This window comes from Pocillopora verrucosa, chromosome 1 (assembly GCF_036669915.1).
Source record: "Pocillopora verrucosa isolate sample1 chromosome 1, ASM3666991v2, whole genome shotgun sequence".
Lineage (NCBI taxonomy): Eukaryota > Metazoa > Cnidaria > Anthozoa > Scleractinia > Pocilloporidae > Pocillopora > Pocillopora verrucosa.
In genome coordinates, this window is record NC_089312.1 from 18,850,632 (window position 1) to 18,865,497 (window position 14,866).

The 14,866-nt window shown below is 35.3% G+C and overlaps 2 protein-coding genes across 4 annotated transcripts; one reads left to right on the forward strand and one right to left on the reverse strand.

The window, feature by feature from the left end:
• Window positions 1–1,010: 1,010 nt before the first annotated feature.
• Window positions 1,011–8,173, reverse strand: LOC131788765 (receptor expression-enhancing protein 1-like). Of its 3 annotated transcripts, none has more exons than XM_059105855.2 (12): window positions 8,081–8,169; window positions 7,734–7,975; window positions 7,582–7,654; window positions 5,761–5,840; window positions 4,461–4,524; window positions 4,232–4,288; window positions 3,626–3,739; window positions 3,243–3,457; window positions 2,823–2,943; window positions 2,643–2,693; window positions 2,406–2,432; window positions 1,011–1,203 (listed from the first exon to the last, which is right to left on the reverse strand). In XM_059105855.2, the coding sequence occupies exons 2-12, from the start codon at window positions 7,763–7,765 to the stop codon at window positions 1,111–1,113; spliced, it is 927 nt and encodes a 308-aa protein (XP_058961838.1). In that variant the 5' UTR covers window positions 7,766–7,975; window positions 8,081–8,169; the 3' UTR covers window positions 1,011–1,110. The 3 variants fall into 3 exon arrangements, with proteins under 3 accessions (XP_058961838.1, XP_058961839.1, XP_058961840.1); XM_059105856.2 differs by having other exon boundaries at window positions 1,011–1,299; window positions 8,081–8,165; XM_059105857.2 differs by lacking the exons at window positions 2,406–2,432; window positions 2,643–2,693 and having other exon boundaries at window positions 8,081–8,173.
• A 159-nt stretch (window positions 8,174–8,332) lies between these two features.
• LOC131788760 (nucleotide exchange factor SIL1) lies at window positions 8,333–14,748 on the forward strand. Its single transcript, XM_059105849.2, has 5 exons — window positions 8,333–9,273; window positions 10,526–10,936; window positions 11,420–11,714; window positions 12,416–12,742; window positions 13,509–14,748. Exons 1-5 carry the CDS (start codon window positions 9,234–9,236, stop codon window positions 13,789–13,791), a joined length of 1,356 nt encoding a protein of 451 aa, XP_058961832.2. The 5' UTR covers window positions 8,333–9,233; the 3' UTR covers window positions 13,792–14,748.
• The last annotated feature ends 118 nt before the right edge of the window (window positions 14,749–14,866 follow it).

Below are 14,866 nucleotides of genomic sequence, written 5' to 3' on the forward strand. Positions count from 1 at the left end.
TTTTACATTCCATGACATAAAATTTTACTTTTTAGCCAGTTATCTTTTGCATTGTTAACACATTTAAATATAAATAAGAACATTGTTATCAGGACAAAAATCAAAACCACATAAATAAGTACACTACTAAAAAATTTCAGAAGTAATATAAGGACTAGGATTTAGGAATCTTGGTCACAGAGGGGTGACAGGAATGGTTTATAAAGACAGGAAAGAAGTCCTGCACTGAAGGAAGCAACAATCAGGCATTAAACAATATCAATTGCTGAATGCAAAGTGAATACTGTCCAATAATCCCTCAGACAAAATGAACAGGGTTCTGGGGAGAATAAATTGTTCATTCAGTATAAGTACTCATTGACAAGTGATAATTAGTGCAATTGCATTTCCCCTTTTTTTTCTCCTTCTATAGATAATTGCTTTGGTATTACAATCAGCTCACACTGGGTGGTTATGGCCAGAAATGACATCCTTGACCAATCAGGCTACAATACTCTAAGATCTTCTATGCAATTACAGATATTTTACCAATCTTTATTATAATACAAAAACCCCCTTAAATAGCCCCTTTCCTGGTTAGAAAACAAGTGGAGGAAGAGAGAAGTTACAAGAAAGACAGGGTAAGTGAATTTTCTTCACAAAGAAGGTAGCTCATGACAAAGAAGGGGATGGGTTGATACAGACTTGACAGAATGTCTTAAACATTGTTTCAGTAAGCTAAGAAATGAGACTAAATATGATAAAAATCTATAGATAGTAATCAAATTGGTAATCAGGTATACATATACTAGTTAATATGTTAAAATGTCCTCAGGAAAATTATGAACCAATATTGGTATTTGAGAATACAGCAAAATTATACTACTGAAAACACAATCTACTTTCCATTACTTAGACAAGCAATTTTGAAATATTTGGGAAATACAATTAATAACAACTTTACTACATCTTGACTTTACTCAGAAGCAAATTTCAAATGAAGGAACAAAAGGAAAAGCCAACATAATGGATAATTTTTGCCAAAGCCCCAAAAAGCATTTAATTAAAATATATACACCAACATGACATGCAAGAGGTTTTTTACACAGGACACCATATCCTTGTCCTAAACTAACACTCATATGATGCATTTGGAACAACAGGAAGAGTACGTGGCTTTCTAATCCTCTGACTTCGTCTAGGCTGACCTCTTGAGCTGGCATGCTGTTCAAAGTAATAAAAAGTAATAAGAAAGGGGGAAATGAGATGCTTGGTAGAGATCTAGACAATCTTCCTTTGAGTCCTGCTTTGTGTTCTGGTCTGAAACAAAAGGGTTAATAGAGCTACCAATTAGTATTGCCAAGGCTATCTTTGGTAGGAACACACTGACATATATAGTTCAATTGCACAACATGAGGAGTAAGAAATGGGAAATATATTTTAAATAAAGCAGTTTTCAAAGTAATCTATGTTTTACTGCTCAAATTCCAGCACAGAAAAATTGAGTTCCACAGTTAATTTGGGAAAAAATCAAAATTGAGGAATGAGAAATTAGTATTACTTTCAACCAGTACACCATCCCATGGATCAGTGTTTCACTTAATAGAATTCACTGTTAGTCATGATTTAAAATCTTTTTTCTTTTAATTTTTGCCCCTCTACCTGATACCAATTATCATGCTGGTAGACCTATGGCACATGACAATTAAAAAATTTAACAAGAGAGTTTCACATAACATTAAACTGTTGTGTGAGTTTGCTTAATAAGTGGACTTTTTCTTTGACCATTAGGTCAATAGCACTTGCTGTGACATAACTACTATTAGCAAGATTCAAAGCTCATTGCCAACAAAATGTCTGAGAACTGATGGTGGGAAACTTGCTTCTGAGGAAAATTTAATTTACAAGGTTATGACAAGGTTTTAAGTAAGAGCATAAAACAAAATGACACTATTTTCATAATCACCATAAATTATATGGTGTAAAGTAAATGTATGCTGCTTTTTCTTATGGTTTTTGGTACAAGAAAAATAATTTTATCATTCAAGACTGATGTCAACTTCTTTGATTTCCATGTTTGGAGCAATGTATTTAGCTGAGCATTCAAAAATATTCTTGGATTTTAATTTTTTTAACTTAACCTAAACTTCCACATTATGAGGGAATTAATTTTTTAACTTTTAAAACATTGAAATTATTCAAATTACAAGCAATCACATACACATTTATTTAAAATAAAGGTTAAAAGATTATCTCCAGTAAAACTGAAAACAATTTTTTAATTCATGGCTAAAATCGGCTCATTTGGTAAGTATTATTACAAATTAAAGCAAACAGTTGGATTAATAACAACCATTCTTACTCCCCTGAAAATCACATTTTTCAATGAAACATTTTCATTGCAATAAAACTGCTGCTTATCTCACCTCATACTGCCTTGGGAGGGTAGTTGACTGTAATGATAAAAATACATTTATATTTAAGTTTATGAATCAAAGTAATTAATATCATGTTTTACTCCAATCATCACAAAAATAACTCAAACTTGGAAAACAAAAGTAAGGGAGGTTTTGAACAAAACCTTCAAATTGGCAAATTTTTACCCACAATCACCAAAATATCATTAAGTTATCATTATGAAGAGTAACACAACATTAATTTACCTCAAAATGATCATAGCCTGAGCCATGGACTCTTGGACGGTTTGAGGGTCTCTACAATAAAACCAGAAGACAACAAACAGGTATCTTACAAGAGAGGTCAAAATTGTTCTTTAGCTACAAAGATACCAGGGAATAGTTACTTTTCCAGAAATTGTACCTCAGAGATAAAATCAAACTTACCCCATGTGAACGTGGAAGAGTTGCTGACCTATTGATGTCTGAGCCATAGGAGGAAGCTTTTTTCATTCCTTTAGTTTTAGTTTCTTCTGGATACTCCTTTAACTCATCCCTTAGCTTTTCACTAAAAGAAAAAATGGGAAAAAGCTTAAAATAATAAAACACCTCGTTAACAATTGAAAACCATGTAAGTTCCTGTCAGCAAACATGTAGAGGAATATAGCTGTGCATAAAAATATTCCAGTGTTGAAGAACACATAACAGGCTTTTCATTCTTTATTACAGCTACTATAAGTGAAAAATAAAATTAACGTAAAACTGGCTTACTTAAGATGTTAGACTGGAGAAATATGAGCTTGGTTATGCTGATTAAGGGGATAAAAATGCCCCAATAACAACTTGTACAATATCTCCTGCACATACCTCTCTGGGTCAGGATTGGCTGAATTCTCCTCCTCCTCTTCCTCTTCTCTCTCTTCTATGAGACTAAATTCTTCAGATTCATCAATTGGCACATAATCGTTGTCTGTTGAATTCATTCCACCATACCATGATTTAGCCTTGCGAAGCCTGGCTTGTCTATGGTCTGTTACATCAGTGCCATAATGACGTAGCTTCTCTGCCAGGACAGTTTGACCCTGCAACAAAATGTATAAATTTTTGCTTGTTACTTAAGCAGCTTTTTAGGTAGCTAGTAAAACCTAATCACTCTGGCATCTAAATCAAGTGCTCTTTCTGAAAGAGAAGTTTCAATATAACTGAGTTTGTCAGAGTGCCACATATGCTTAAGAATAAAGAAAGATTACCGTGGCAGCAGTCTTTATCATAGTGTCAGCAGCAATGGACAGACCATTTTTACTGACTCTCAAGAATGTGTCATATCCACTCTCTTTCAGCTGTGAAATGTAACTGTCAATGTCCTGTAGGGGTACAGAGAGTACAAAGACAAATGCAATCAATTATTGACAACCAATCAAAAAGTTACAAAATTTTCAGAGCAATTTTGAGTTAACTGTCTTGAAAAAGTAATCTGGTTGCTTTGACTTTGCTTAACCAATCCCTGAGGTTGGTCTGGAAACCTGGCACCAGTTTCTCAAACAATGAGATACAAAAATTAAACCATTCCTCTCCCTGTACATTGGAACCTTTCCTTGCATGAGCCTCTGGGCCTCTTGTCTAGTTAGCCTTTGTTTTAATTGGTTATGGTTTTAGAAGTTAAACCTTACATGCCCCTTCTTTTTTCTTATCACATTTTGACATCATCTGTGATATATTATTGTACAGATTCACAGAAACATGGAACCTATTTGTTAAGTTAAATTGTTTGCTTGTACATAATAAGAACTAAAGAAAAGACCAAATAACAAAAAAACACCACCACCATCAACCATGCATACATCATTTTTACTAACATTTTCATTGCGAGATAACCATGGATGCACAAATTTGCGATACAGAATGCTGGATCCCTGAGGAGAAAATAAAATTCAATATATGAACTTGACAAAATCTACTCATCGTGGCCATAAAATACAATCTCTTAACCAAGAGATTTACAAGAAGAGAAAGAAGGTAAGTGGTAATAGAAGAATGCTTATAAAAACCAATAATATTTTTGTAAAACATGGATACAAAGATTACCTTTGTTGCAGGTAACAAAAGCCAAAGCATGAATAGTATCTTAATTTCATAATAGAAGGGGAACCTAAAAAGAAACAACAAAAGAAATGCAGTACATCCCCAACAATTAAATCATAAAAATTCACACCTTATAATATCCAGTCCACAAGCAGACAATTGTTTGGAAACACGAAATTGAAATGCCATTTTTTTCTCTACACTGAATAAACGTGATCCAGAATGACATTCCTTTTTTTTCACCTCCAGGAAAGTCCTCGCATATAGGAATGATGTCTACTAAAATCACCATTCTACATCATATGATTGTAGATTTAGAAAAAATTTTCATCTCTGACAAAGGTTTATACTGCTAAATTAGAGAGCTCCACCTAGACATGGCAGGTTTTGTATTCCATGACAAATGTAAACTTTCTTATCATTTGCAGAGTACAGTCCTTTAGATCTGGATGTTGACACACACTTTAATGACTTGAGCTTTGCAGTTAAGCTCTTTCTCAGTAAGAAAAGGAATACAGTAGATAAAGTGTTCATCAAGTACACACTTTCTAGAATGTTATTACTAACAGTTTCCTGCTGATTGAAGATAAAAAAGAGGCTTTCAAGCCTTCTTGGGTTAACAGGTAACAAAACTGAATTTCATTTTCCAAAACAATCGAAATTGGTTGGCACTAAATATAAGAAAAAAATAAAGGTGCTCTTACTTGAAGATAAAAAGACACATCTTATAAACAATATTATTGCTGATAAAATGGAAAGAAAGGATCCCTTGATGTCTATCAACCTTTGCAGACATATCTGTCACTTACTCTGGTCCCTTTGTTATCAGAGTTGTTAATGGTATTAATTCACACTGACTTGTGCATTCTTTGGTGCATATTTGTTACATAGTTACATAAAAAAATAATTGATTTTTGTGGCCTATTAGCTCACAAGAAAGGTAAGTTTTCATTACATTGGAAAAAGAAACTTGACCTATCTTTTTTATCTTATTTTGAATGGACAAATAATTTTCTTTCTAAATTTAAGCTATATTCTTTGAAAAGGAGGGCTGGTATCAAAGGGCCTCCAAACCCAAAACAACCTTAAAAGGGTAGACAATGCTGTATTTTCCTTGTAAGTCCTGCTCCTATAAGAAACATGCATAGAAAAGCCATTCTCTGTTGTGGTTGGTGTATCGTGTAAACAGCATTATTAGAAAAGCCTCTTTCTACTGTGGGTGATCAACCATGTAAACAGTATTATCAATCCTTTGAAAAGACACAGCCTGAAAAATATGTATGGAATGAATAAATATACTTACCAAAATCCAAGTAGAAGATCAGCAAAGAGTTCTAGTGTGATAAAGAGAGCAAATACTATCCAATACATCATCCATCTGACCTGAAAACACACAGAGACAGTTTTGCATTTAAATATACATAAACATATTTGTATTTTCATGAAAAATGTTAAACAAACACTTTGCAGTTCAGTCTATTACTGTTGAAGTTAGGCTGCAAAAACTGAAAAGATTCATCCTAAAATCTTACACTAGTTAAGAGAATTAACTTCATGTTATCACATAACCCCCTCAAAATAGGCAAAACAGAGTCTTCCTCGTTGTAACAGAATTTTCCCTGACCCATGGAAACAGTTAATTTCAAGCAAGGATTTGTACTCAATAAACAAATGTCTTTCATCAGTTGCTTTGGTCACCTATGTCAGTGTCAGTTGCTTTATGTAAGGGTGTTAAGATTACAGTTTTAACATTTCTTTTTAAGACAAACTGAAGCTAATCCAAACAGTAAACAAGAACTGGCCTGCTTAACACCTTTAATACTCTAAGAAATACTGTAAACACGACAGCTGATTAGGAATGTGTATTATCTCGATATTGTTTGCCCAGCATACATTCAAATTCATGCACGGACGACATCCTTTGTCATTCCATGCAAATCAGAGTCTTTTCTCATTTGCAAATGAAAAACAAGACTGCAAAATACTATCATTTAATCTAGTCACACTCTTTAGGTCACAAAAATATTGACCATTCTATTTTCTTTTTCTTAAGAATGACTGGGAAAGAGTAAACCTCTGCTGAAGAAAACTGACAGTGGCAAATAAAAAAGAAAAATAGAATGGCTATGAAGTGTAAATATGTTAATATGTAGCTGGTACAAAGTTCTAAGGTATCTCTCATGTGGAGGTGAATGCTGGATTCCAAAAATGAAATCAACTTTAGCACTTTGAAGATTTTTTCTCTGATGTACTGACAAAATCTCTAGCTCTTAGCTCTTTTGTTTGCACAGCTAAATGTTTCAATTACAGCACCGAATAATCTGTAATATTAGAATATGCGATCTAAATGGCGTTTTTTTTACTTTAAGCCACATATTTTCATTGGATTTTGGCAGAAATTCAAGGCTACATACTAGATTTAAAGCCAATTTATTTGAAGAGCTGAAACAGAAGAGCAGATCTTTCATATATTGCATGTTCAAGCACAACAATGGACAGACACAAGTCAATACGTATAACGTAGAACTGGTCCGTTAATATCAGGGCGGCCTAAATTGTTTAAAGTGATAAGGTTCATGTCCCAAGAGGCGCTATCCAGCTTAAATGGTGCAATAAAATGAAGATATATATACTCAACCACTCTCAAGATTGAATCTAGTTTGAATTCAAAGATACTCAAGGACTGTTTCCTTAGTGGGCCTGCCTCCGCTGCCGTAATCGATGCTGATCGTCAATAAATGTACGCGAAAACACAAGCCAGAATAATTATCAAGCATACAGTTTTAAGCTAGAACATAACCGGATGCTAAAATCTAGGTACTCGATGGTTGCAAATCAAAATTCTCGTCATCGTGACGGTGAACAATTAATTAGCACGAGAAGCTTAGAGCTTGAGTTAATGAGTTCTAACTCTACTGTTCGCACTTTGATTATTCCAGACTGTACCCTTATCTTTACTTAAACTAGTAAACACTGATATTAAAACACAATGTCGAGTCTGAAGCGCTATCGAAAAACAACATTCCAAAAATCATCTATCGAGCAGGACAGGAAAAAATAGGAAAACATTACAATGGAAGCATGAAAACAAAGAGCAGATACTCATAGGAAAGAGATATCTTACATATTCGCGGACATTCTTTGTCTTGATAGCTTTATATGAATAATACGCTGGATAGAGAGTTCCAAACACGAGCCTGTTTGAATGGAATAGGAGATAATCGCATTTACTTTATTTTGAAAAAAAAGAGAATCGAAAACCGCGCCAATACTTACATGATAAGTCGCGACGCCACGTACGAAACCATTTTCTACGCTAACTGTGGCCTCTAGTCACAATCCTCTGCCTTGGTTTAACTCATAGTCGAATAATAAGCCATGCGGCCGCCAGATATATTTTTAAGCAGGAAAAACGGACGTGACGGATCAGTTCTTACCAACCTTCGGTTGCTTTTTGTTTGCAGAACTATTTCTGCAGTGATATTGGTCAGCGGAAGACTGGTTGTGACGTAATTGCACTAAAGTGAACAAAACGAAATATGAAAGAGGATGAAATTTTTAGTTTCTTTAAATGCCTTCTACGTGTCTTGTAAGTACTATCGATTCAAAATTCCGTTCTATACCTTTTTCAGTTTCTTATGCATACCACACTGAGAATGGGTCGGAATGAAGCAAATTATCTCGCCATGTATTACAACAACCAAGCATCCATCACGCATTCAGACGGGCTCCACGCGTTATGCAATATTATTAAATACCTAGACTTTCACTCAACAAAACGAGCACTGTGATTGGTTGATTCTTGGTCACGTGCCCCTGATCAAATTCAAATCTGTTATGACCGGGATGCAATTGCGCAGTTGTTGCCCGCGCGCCGATTACAACAGCACATGATTGTTTAAGGGAAAGTCTAAATAGATAAGAAAGCACTAATGTATGGTCCCTCGGGAAACTAGTTAGTTTTGTTTCCCTCAAGTCCTGATCTTTCCCGAGACGATATCGAGGGAAAACCAAACTAACTGTTTCCTTCGGTACCATACATTAAGTAAACTGAGACGGAAAATAAACTTTTGATGGTTATTTTACTGTAAGGGGTAGTGACACCGGGATCATGGGAGCCCTTAATGATCTGTGCAATCAACATAGTTAACGAGTTATCCATTGAGAAGGATGTCGGCCGGTTCATCAAAGACAACCGTCGGTAAGTAGAGCTATGGTATCCGTTAGATGACAAGTCGGCGACGTGACCAAGTCGCGGTTCATCATGGCAATCTGTAAGCTCTTATATTTAGTTTTACTTTTTATAGAAATGATTTGCACTTAATTAGTGTTGGAAATTTTACTCGGCGAGAACTAAGAACTATATTGGCTTGTAAAACTATTTGAAAGTAGAACAGAGAATTCCAGGTCCCACTTGATTTACCCGACCGCAATTTCACATGTTGTCCTATTCATGACGTGGAAGCAGGTGAAGCGTTGTTACATTTCACGAATGTTAAAATAAAGTGAGCTAAAATAAGTATGATCCAGTTAAGCTTGTCTTCGATTAGATCCTCCAGTAGAATGATTCCAAGTCTTTGGCGTGCGGGTACGCGTGGCGCAAATTTCATCATTCTTTCCGGTCAGCGGTTTCTCATCTACGTGGCTTACGATAATGGAGTTTCGTGTCCAAATGTTCAGCGTGGGACTAGAGTTTCCCCGTAATAAAAAGTTGCATCACTTTTCTATCCTTTACTCTAAATTTGAGATAGGAGGAAGGTGAGCTTGAAATACAGAATGTTGCAGTATTTGGCGATACTTGTTCTACTGACGTCCGGTAAGTTAAGTTTTATTTGATGTTAGGTCATTGTGCAGGAGAACAAAGCTTCTCTCAAATCATAACTTTCATGATTATCTCGTACTGATTTATCAGTCATCGATTTCAGGTTCTGCATATTAAATGATGTCCGAAAAATGCACTGTTATGATAAGTAAGAATTTGATTGATCACTGGTGTTTGGTTTCCACATGTATAAAGGTTTTGCTACACATTTTAATTCACCTGTCAGGAAATTACAAGAACCGTATAACCCACTAAAATCTTTGTGTTGGCGCTTGTCGCCCTCGATTTGATCAGTACTTCTCCCTACCTGTACATGTGAATTAGTTGGTGAAGTTCGGCACCCTATCAAAATGATGAGCAGTGATGAGTTTGTTTTTCTCTTTTTGTTTTTCATTTTTCCATGATTAACTGATTAACATGATTAACTGTTGTTTTGATAATGTAGGGAGAAATTAAATATCGGTCACTTTTGATGATAGTAAGAGAGTACCATAAATCTCATGGATTTTTTAATGGTTTCTTTAGTCATCAAGTAAGATCTAACAATCTATCTCTACCCTCTCAATTCTATCATGTGATACATTTCAACAGATAGGTAAAACAGATTACAAGCTGTGGTTGATGAATTCAGAAGTAATTATTGTTTAAGCAAGAAACTCTATAGTTTCATTTTCAGCTAATTATGGAACAAATCAGAATGTATTTGTTAAATTGAATAAAATCCCATCATTTGAATTTTAGTGACCCAAACTTAACTTGACGGATTAATAAGAAAATTTTTTTTGGCTGCAAATAGACTATTTTCTTTATATTTACCTATGGATTTGAGGATCATGGATAGTGGAATCAGTATCGAATGTGAGCCATAGACTTTTCCCTTTAACCCCTAAGAGTGACTAGCATCTATTTTCCCCTTATAATATCCCCTGAATCAAACATAAAGGTCATGAGAGTTATGGAAATGATCAACAAGCAAAGGAGCTCTTGATTGTTAAACAAGATCTCCTTGTCAGCACCTTAGGAAATATACAGAAAACAGTATGGAGAATGTGCATACTAATCTTAGCGTGTATAGGGTTAATTGACTGGAACTGAAGTATCTACTTTGGTCCTTTAACTTTTTTCTTAGTTCATAGTACATATTTCTTAATTTTTTTTTATACCAACTGATTGTAGTGATGCCAAGAAGCAACTTTGGAGTTTCTCAATAGCTCATTTTACTATAATTCTTTTTTATTGTCTCAAGCTTTGGGAGACCAGCAACAAGGACTTGTTTTGGTTAAAAGTGATGATGACGACACCAATGATGACAAAGTTAAGGTAGCACCTAATACTGAACAATTTGATGAAGAAGACCTTGAAGTTTTTCAGCCATCATCAGAATGGCAGTCTATCAAACCAGGTCAAAGTATTCCAGCAGGACTCCATGTGCGCATGAACCTACAAACAGGAGAGAAAGAAGCCAAACTTATGGAGGGAGATGATGGAACTAAATTCAAAAATAACATGGACTCAGAGAAGAAATTTATCACAATTGATAAAAATGTCATTCCAAAGCAACGTCTTAAAGAGGCTCTTAAGGATTTTAGGGATAAATTTCATGATGAAAGCGCTCAAGGGGAGCATTCTGACCAAAGTCATGGTTCATTGACTGGAGGTGAGTTTTAGAAAATCCAACCTTAGTTTTATGTACTGACATGAAACCTATTAAACAGTTGGTCAACAGTTATGTTTTTTTTTTCATCTGTAAGGAATTTGTTTGAAACCAAACACATTAGATATAACTTTACAGTATCTATATTAGACTGGCAACCCTGTTCAAAAGTTCCTATAGTTGTTCATTGAAGATGGTTGCCTTAGCTAACCTTTTAACCCCAGAGGGTGACTAGAATCTGATTTCTTCCTATGGTATCACAGCTGAATTAAACATTGGGCTCTGGAGAATTTAAGAAAAGTTTGCAAACTTGAAAAGCTTCAGATTTTTAACTAAATTCTCCCTGTCAGTGCCATAGTAATTATATAAAGAATGGTATAGAGATTATACATACTGATGTTAGGGTGTAAAGGGTTATTGATAGATTGATGTTTCACTGTGCAATCCATTTCATAGCTGGCAACATTAAGGTTTTATTTGTTGCAGGGAAAACATTTAGGTCAATAGATGAAATCCGGAAGGAATTGGAAGGAGTTGATCTTTTTCTGAAAAAGGATATTGAAGAAATTTCAAAACATGTTGAGATCCTGAACACTTCTAGTTCCAGTTTAGCAGAGAAGGAGCATGCCCTTGATGAGCTTGAGTATTATGTTCATCAGATAGATAATGCCAGAGATTTGGACACTATTGGTGGACTCTCCCTGGTGATAAAGTTTATGAACTCCTCTCAAGAGAGCCTAAGAACAAGGGCATGTTATGTTCTGGGATCAGCAGTGCAGAGGTAGCTTATTTACTGTTTTTATCAATAATGATAGTTTTTGGGATATTCAAGTACTGAACTGATAATATGTATCACTTTTGTTGAGAAAATGGATCTTGGAGGCTTAATAGCCAACTGCTTTTTTTTTGGGAAATGTGTTCCCACTCTTTGAAGAACAGACCCAACAAAACAACAGCAAAATCAAGCCCACTGATCTGAGGAAGGTGCTTAAGTCTCTTGTTCCTACCCCTATTATTAACCAGTAAAGAACTGGAGCTCTCCTGTAGAGCCAAGACATTCAAATTGATTTATCTTTTTTTCAATTTATTTACTTGTAATTTGGTTATGGTGGGCTTTATGGTTAATCCTCCATACACATGTAAATTAGCCTTTCTGATTTCATCAAGAGGTTTGAAAACAAGAGAATTTTTTCATCCAAAAGGGAGGTCCTGAAGGCTTATTTTCACATAAATAAAAAAAACAATTACCATACCCATTATTATGAAAAATGTGCATTACCTAAAGGGCTAAAATATGAAGCTATGGCAGCAGAGAAGAAGGGCATGTTAATAAAACATAGTTGATAAATGATGGTTACATTAAGATGATTTATAAGGGGTTTGATATGGCATGTTGAATACCATGTTTACATGGTTTTGCAAGAATGACTCTTTTTTGACTTGTTTTATTGCTTATTTTTCTCTTTTGCTTGTCCAAAACAGCAATCTAATGGTTCAGCAATCAGCCTTGAAACAGGGTGCTTTACCATTACTTCTTCGCTTGTTGTCCAAACATGAACCTATGGCTGTGCGAAAGAAAGCCATGTATGCACTGTCCTCCCTCATCAGATTGTTTTTGGTGGGACAGAAAGAATTTCTTAAGCTAAATGGACTTGAAATGTTTGTCAAGCTCTTTAATGAGGCAAACACAGAACCTCTGGTTATCAAAGCAATCACTCTGATGACAGATATACTGACAGAACAAATTGAATATGTCACAAGTCTGCTTAGAAAGCAAGGACAGGATGTTTCTGGTGATATCTCTGGGAGGTATGGTTTATGTTTCTTTTTGTGATTATAGTACCTCTATAATTATTTTTATGTGCTCTTGTATAGTCATAAAATATCAGATTATTTCTTCCCTTACCATGTCACCAGTAAAATCAGATTTGATCAATATACTTTTTCTATTAAGGTAGTGAACCAACATTGTGAAGGTCCTGTGGCCTTAGTTACTTGCTTCTAAACCCAATATTTCATGTGTAGCGTAACATTTCAGTCCTTGACATTTTATTTCTTGCTATATCATATCAAGTTGGAAACCAATTATCTACTTTTGCCATAATATTTAACTAACTACAGAGCCTTTAACTCTTTAACACCTGGAAGTGATTAACAAGTAACTTCTCCCCATATTATCTAAACATTATCCAGCAAACAGGTCATTAGAAAATTCAAACTTATCAGGTTGAAGTTGTTATCTTAGTCTGACCTCATACTCTTGCAACTTATTTACAAGGAAATATGTAGCAGCTTGAGGAGAGAATTAACAATCAGATCTTGAGAGTTAAAGAGTTAACAGTTTGCTTTCCAATTAAAAATCCTAAAAACCAGAATAATGTTGTCAAGTTAGTGTCAATAATTATAAGATGATGATTTTAACACAGCTTGGGAATGATTTCCAAGGTTGCTAATTTTGAGTCCTGGAAGCTGTTCTTGATTTTTTGATATTGTGAAATCAGGTATTTCCTAGACTAAATACAGCTCTGATTGACAAATATGAATAATAGATTTTAATGCTTTTCATTAATTACAGGGTCCCTTTGTTAAAAAGCATGATTGAAAAGGGTTGGTGCCAACTTATACCCAGTCTTCTACATACTACAGAAAATGACACCAGAGAAAAAGTTTTACAAGCTCTTCACGTAATGGTAACTGGATGTAAAAGTGAGTTTCAAAAGGCTCACATACAGAACAGCTTAAAAAAACTCAAACTGGAGTGGCTCAAAGATGCCAGGGGTTCAGAAGCTAGTGACAGTTCTGAATATGCTGGAATATTGGCACAACTTGTTACAGACCTGATGAGCAAGTTAACATGACTGCAGAGCTTTAGGTAGCATTTCCCTTTACAGGATCCATCCACCTCAGCGTCCTGTTGGTATTTTTGCCATGGAAGGACGTTTGGTTTTGAAAAAAAAAACATTTTTTTCTTGATTACATCGTAGTTACGTGAACCCTTGGATTCTCCTTACTCCTTGCGCCTTGCACTAGTCTCCCGCTCATTCGTTCTTTGAGATGTCACGTAACTTCTCCCTAAGTGTTGCGTGACATGGTAAAAAACAGTTGCGAAGGAGACCGTGCTTTACATGACTTTGCATTAGCCTTTGTCTGAAAAGGAAGCCAACGACTGGTAGTGATCTTCAACTTCATTTCCCGGTCACGATACAATGATAGTAAAAAAGTAAAAAAAAGTTATAAGATTACTGCCAATGTCACAAAAGGGGATGTACTCATTTGACATAGAACATGAAGGGACCTTCACCGGTTTGGACGCCGTGTGATATTCCGAGTGAAGATCTCGAATTAAACCTTGTCTGACATGTAACTTAAAGTCAGTTCCATAAGAAGTCCGGAAACCTGGTAGTTGTTAGAATGTACACTTGTAAAATAGAAGTGTCAGTTAAGTTTTTTACTAATTTCCTGACAATAGAAGAAACCAGACTCTGACATAAGACGTCTCGAAAGCCGTTGTTTGGTCTAACCCCGTAGGCTACGAAGGAGACTAGGTTTTCATTGGATCACAGAATCACTGCGATTGCGATGATCCCAGCATTCACATCAAAACCAGGATTTACGGGCGTAGAGTCTTCAAGGGCGCTTGTACGTACCTCTAGTAATTTCTTAAGTATTTAATACTTCGATTTTTGCAAAAATCGTCTTTAATTATTAAGTCGGTTGTTCTTACGGATATCTTATTACTTTCCTGGGATTCGACTTTATGAAATAAGGAATTAAAAGTTAATAAAAACGCTTTTCAATGCAATGTTGAAGTTCAAAACTGACCTAACGATTGCGATACACAGACTTGGTCTTTTACCACTTGGAACCTGTTTTCGAAAGAGGTTCTCAAGTTCACCCGTACTGAAAGGAAACGTGCCATCATCACGTCGATCC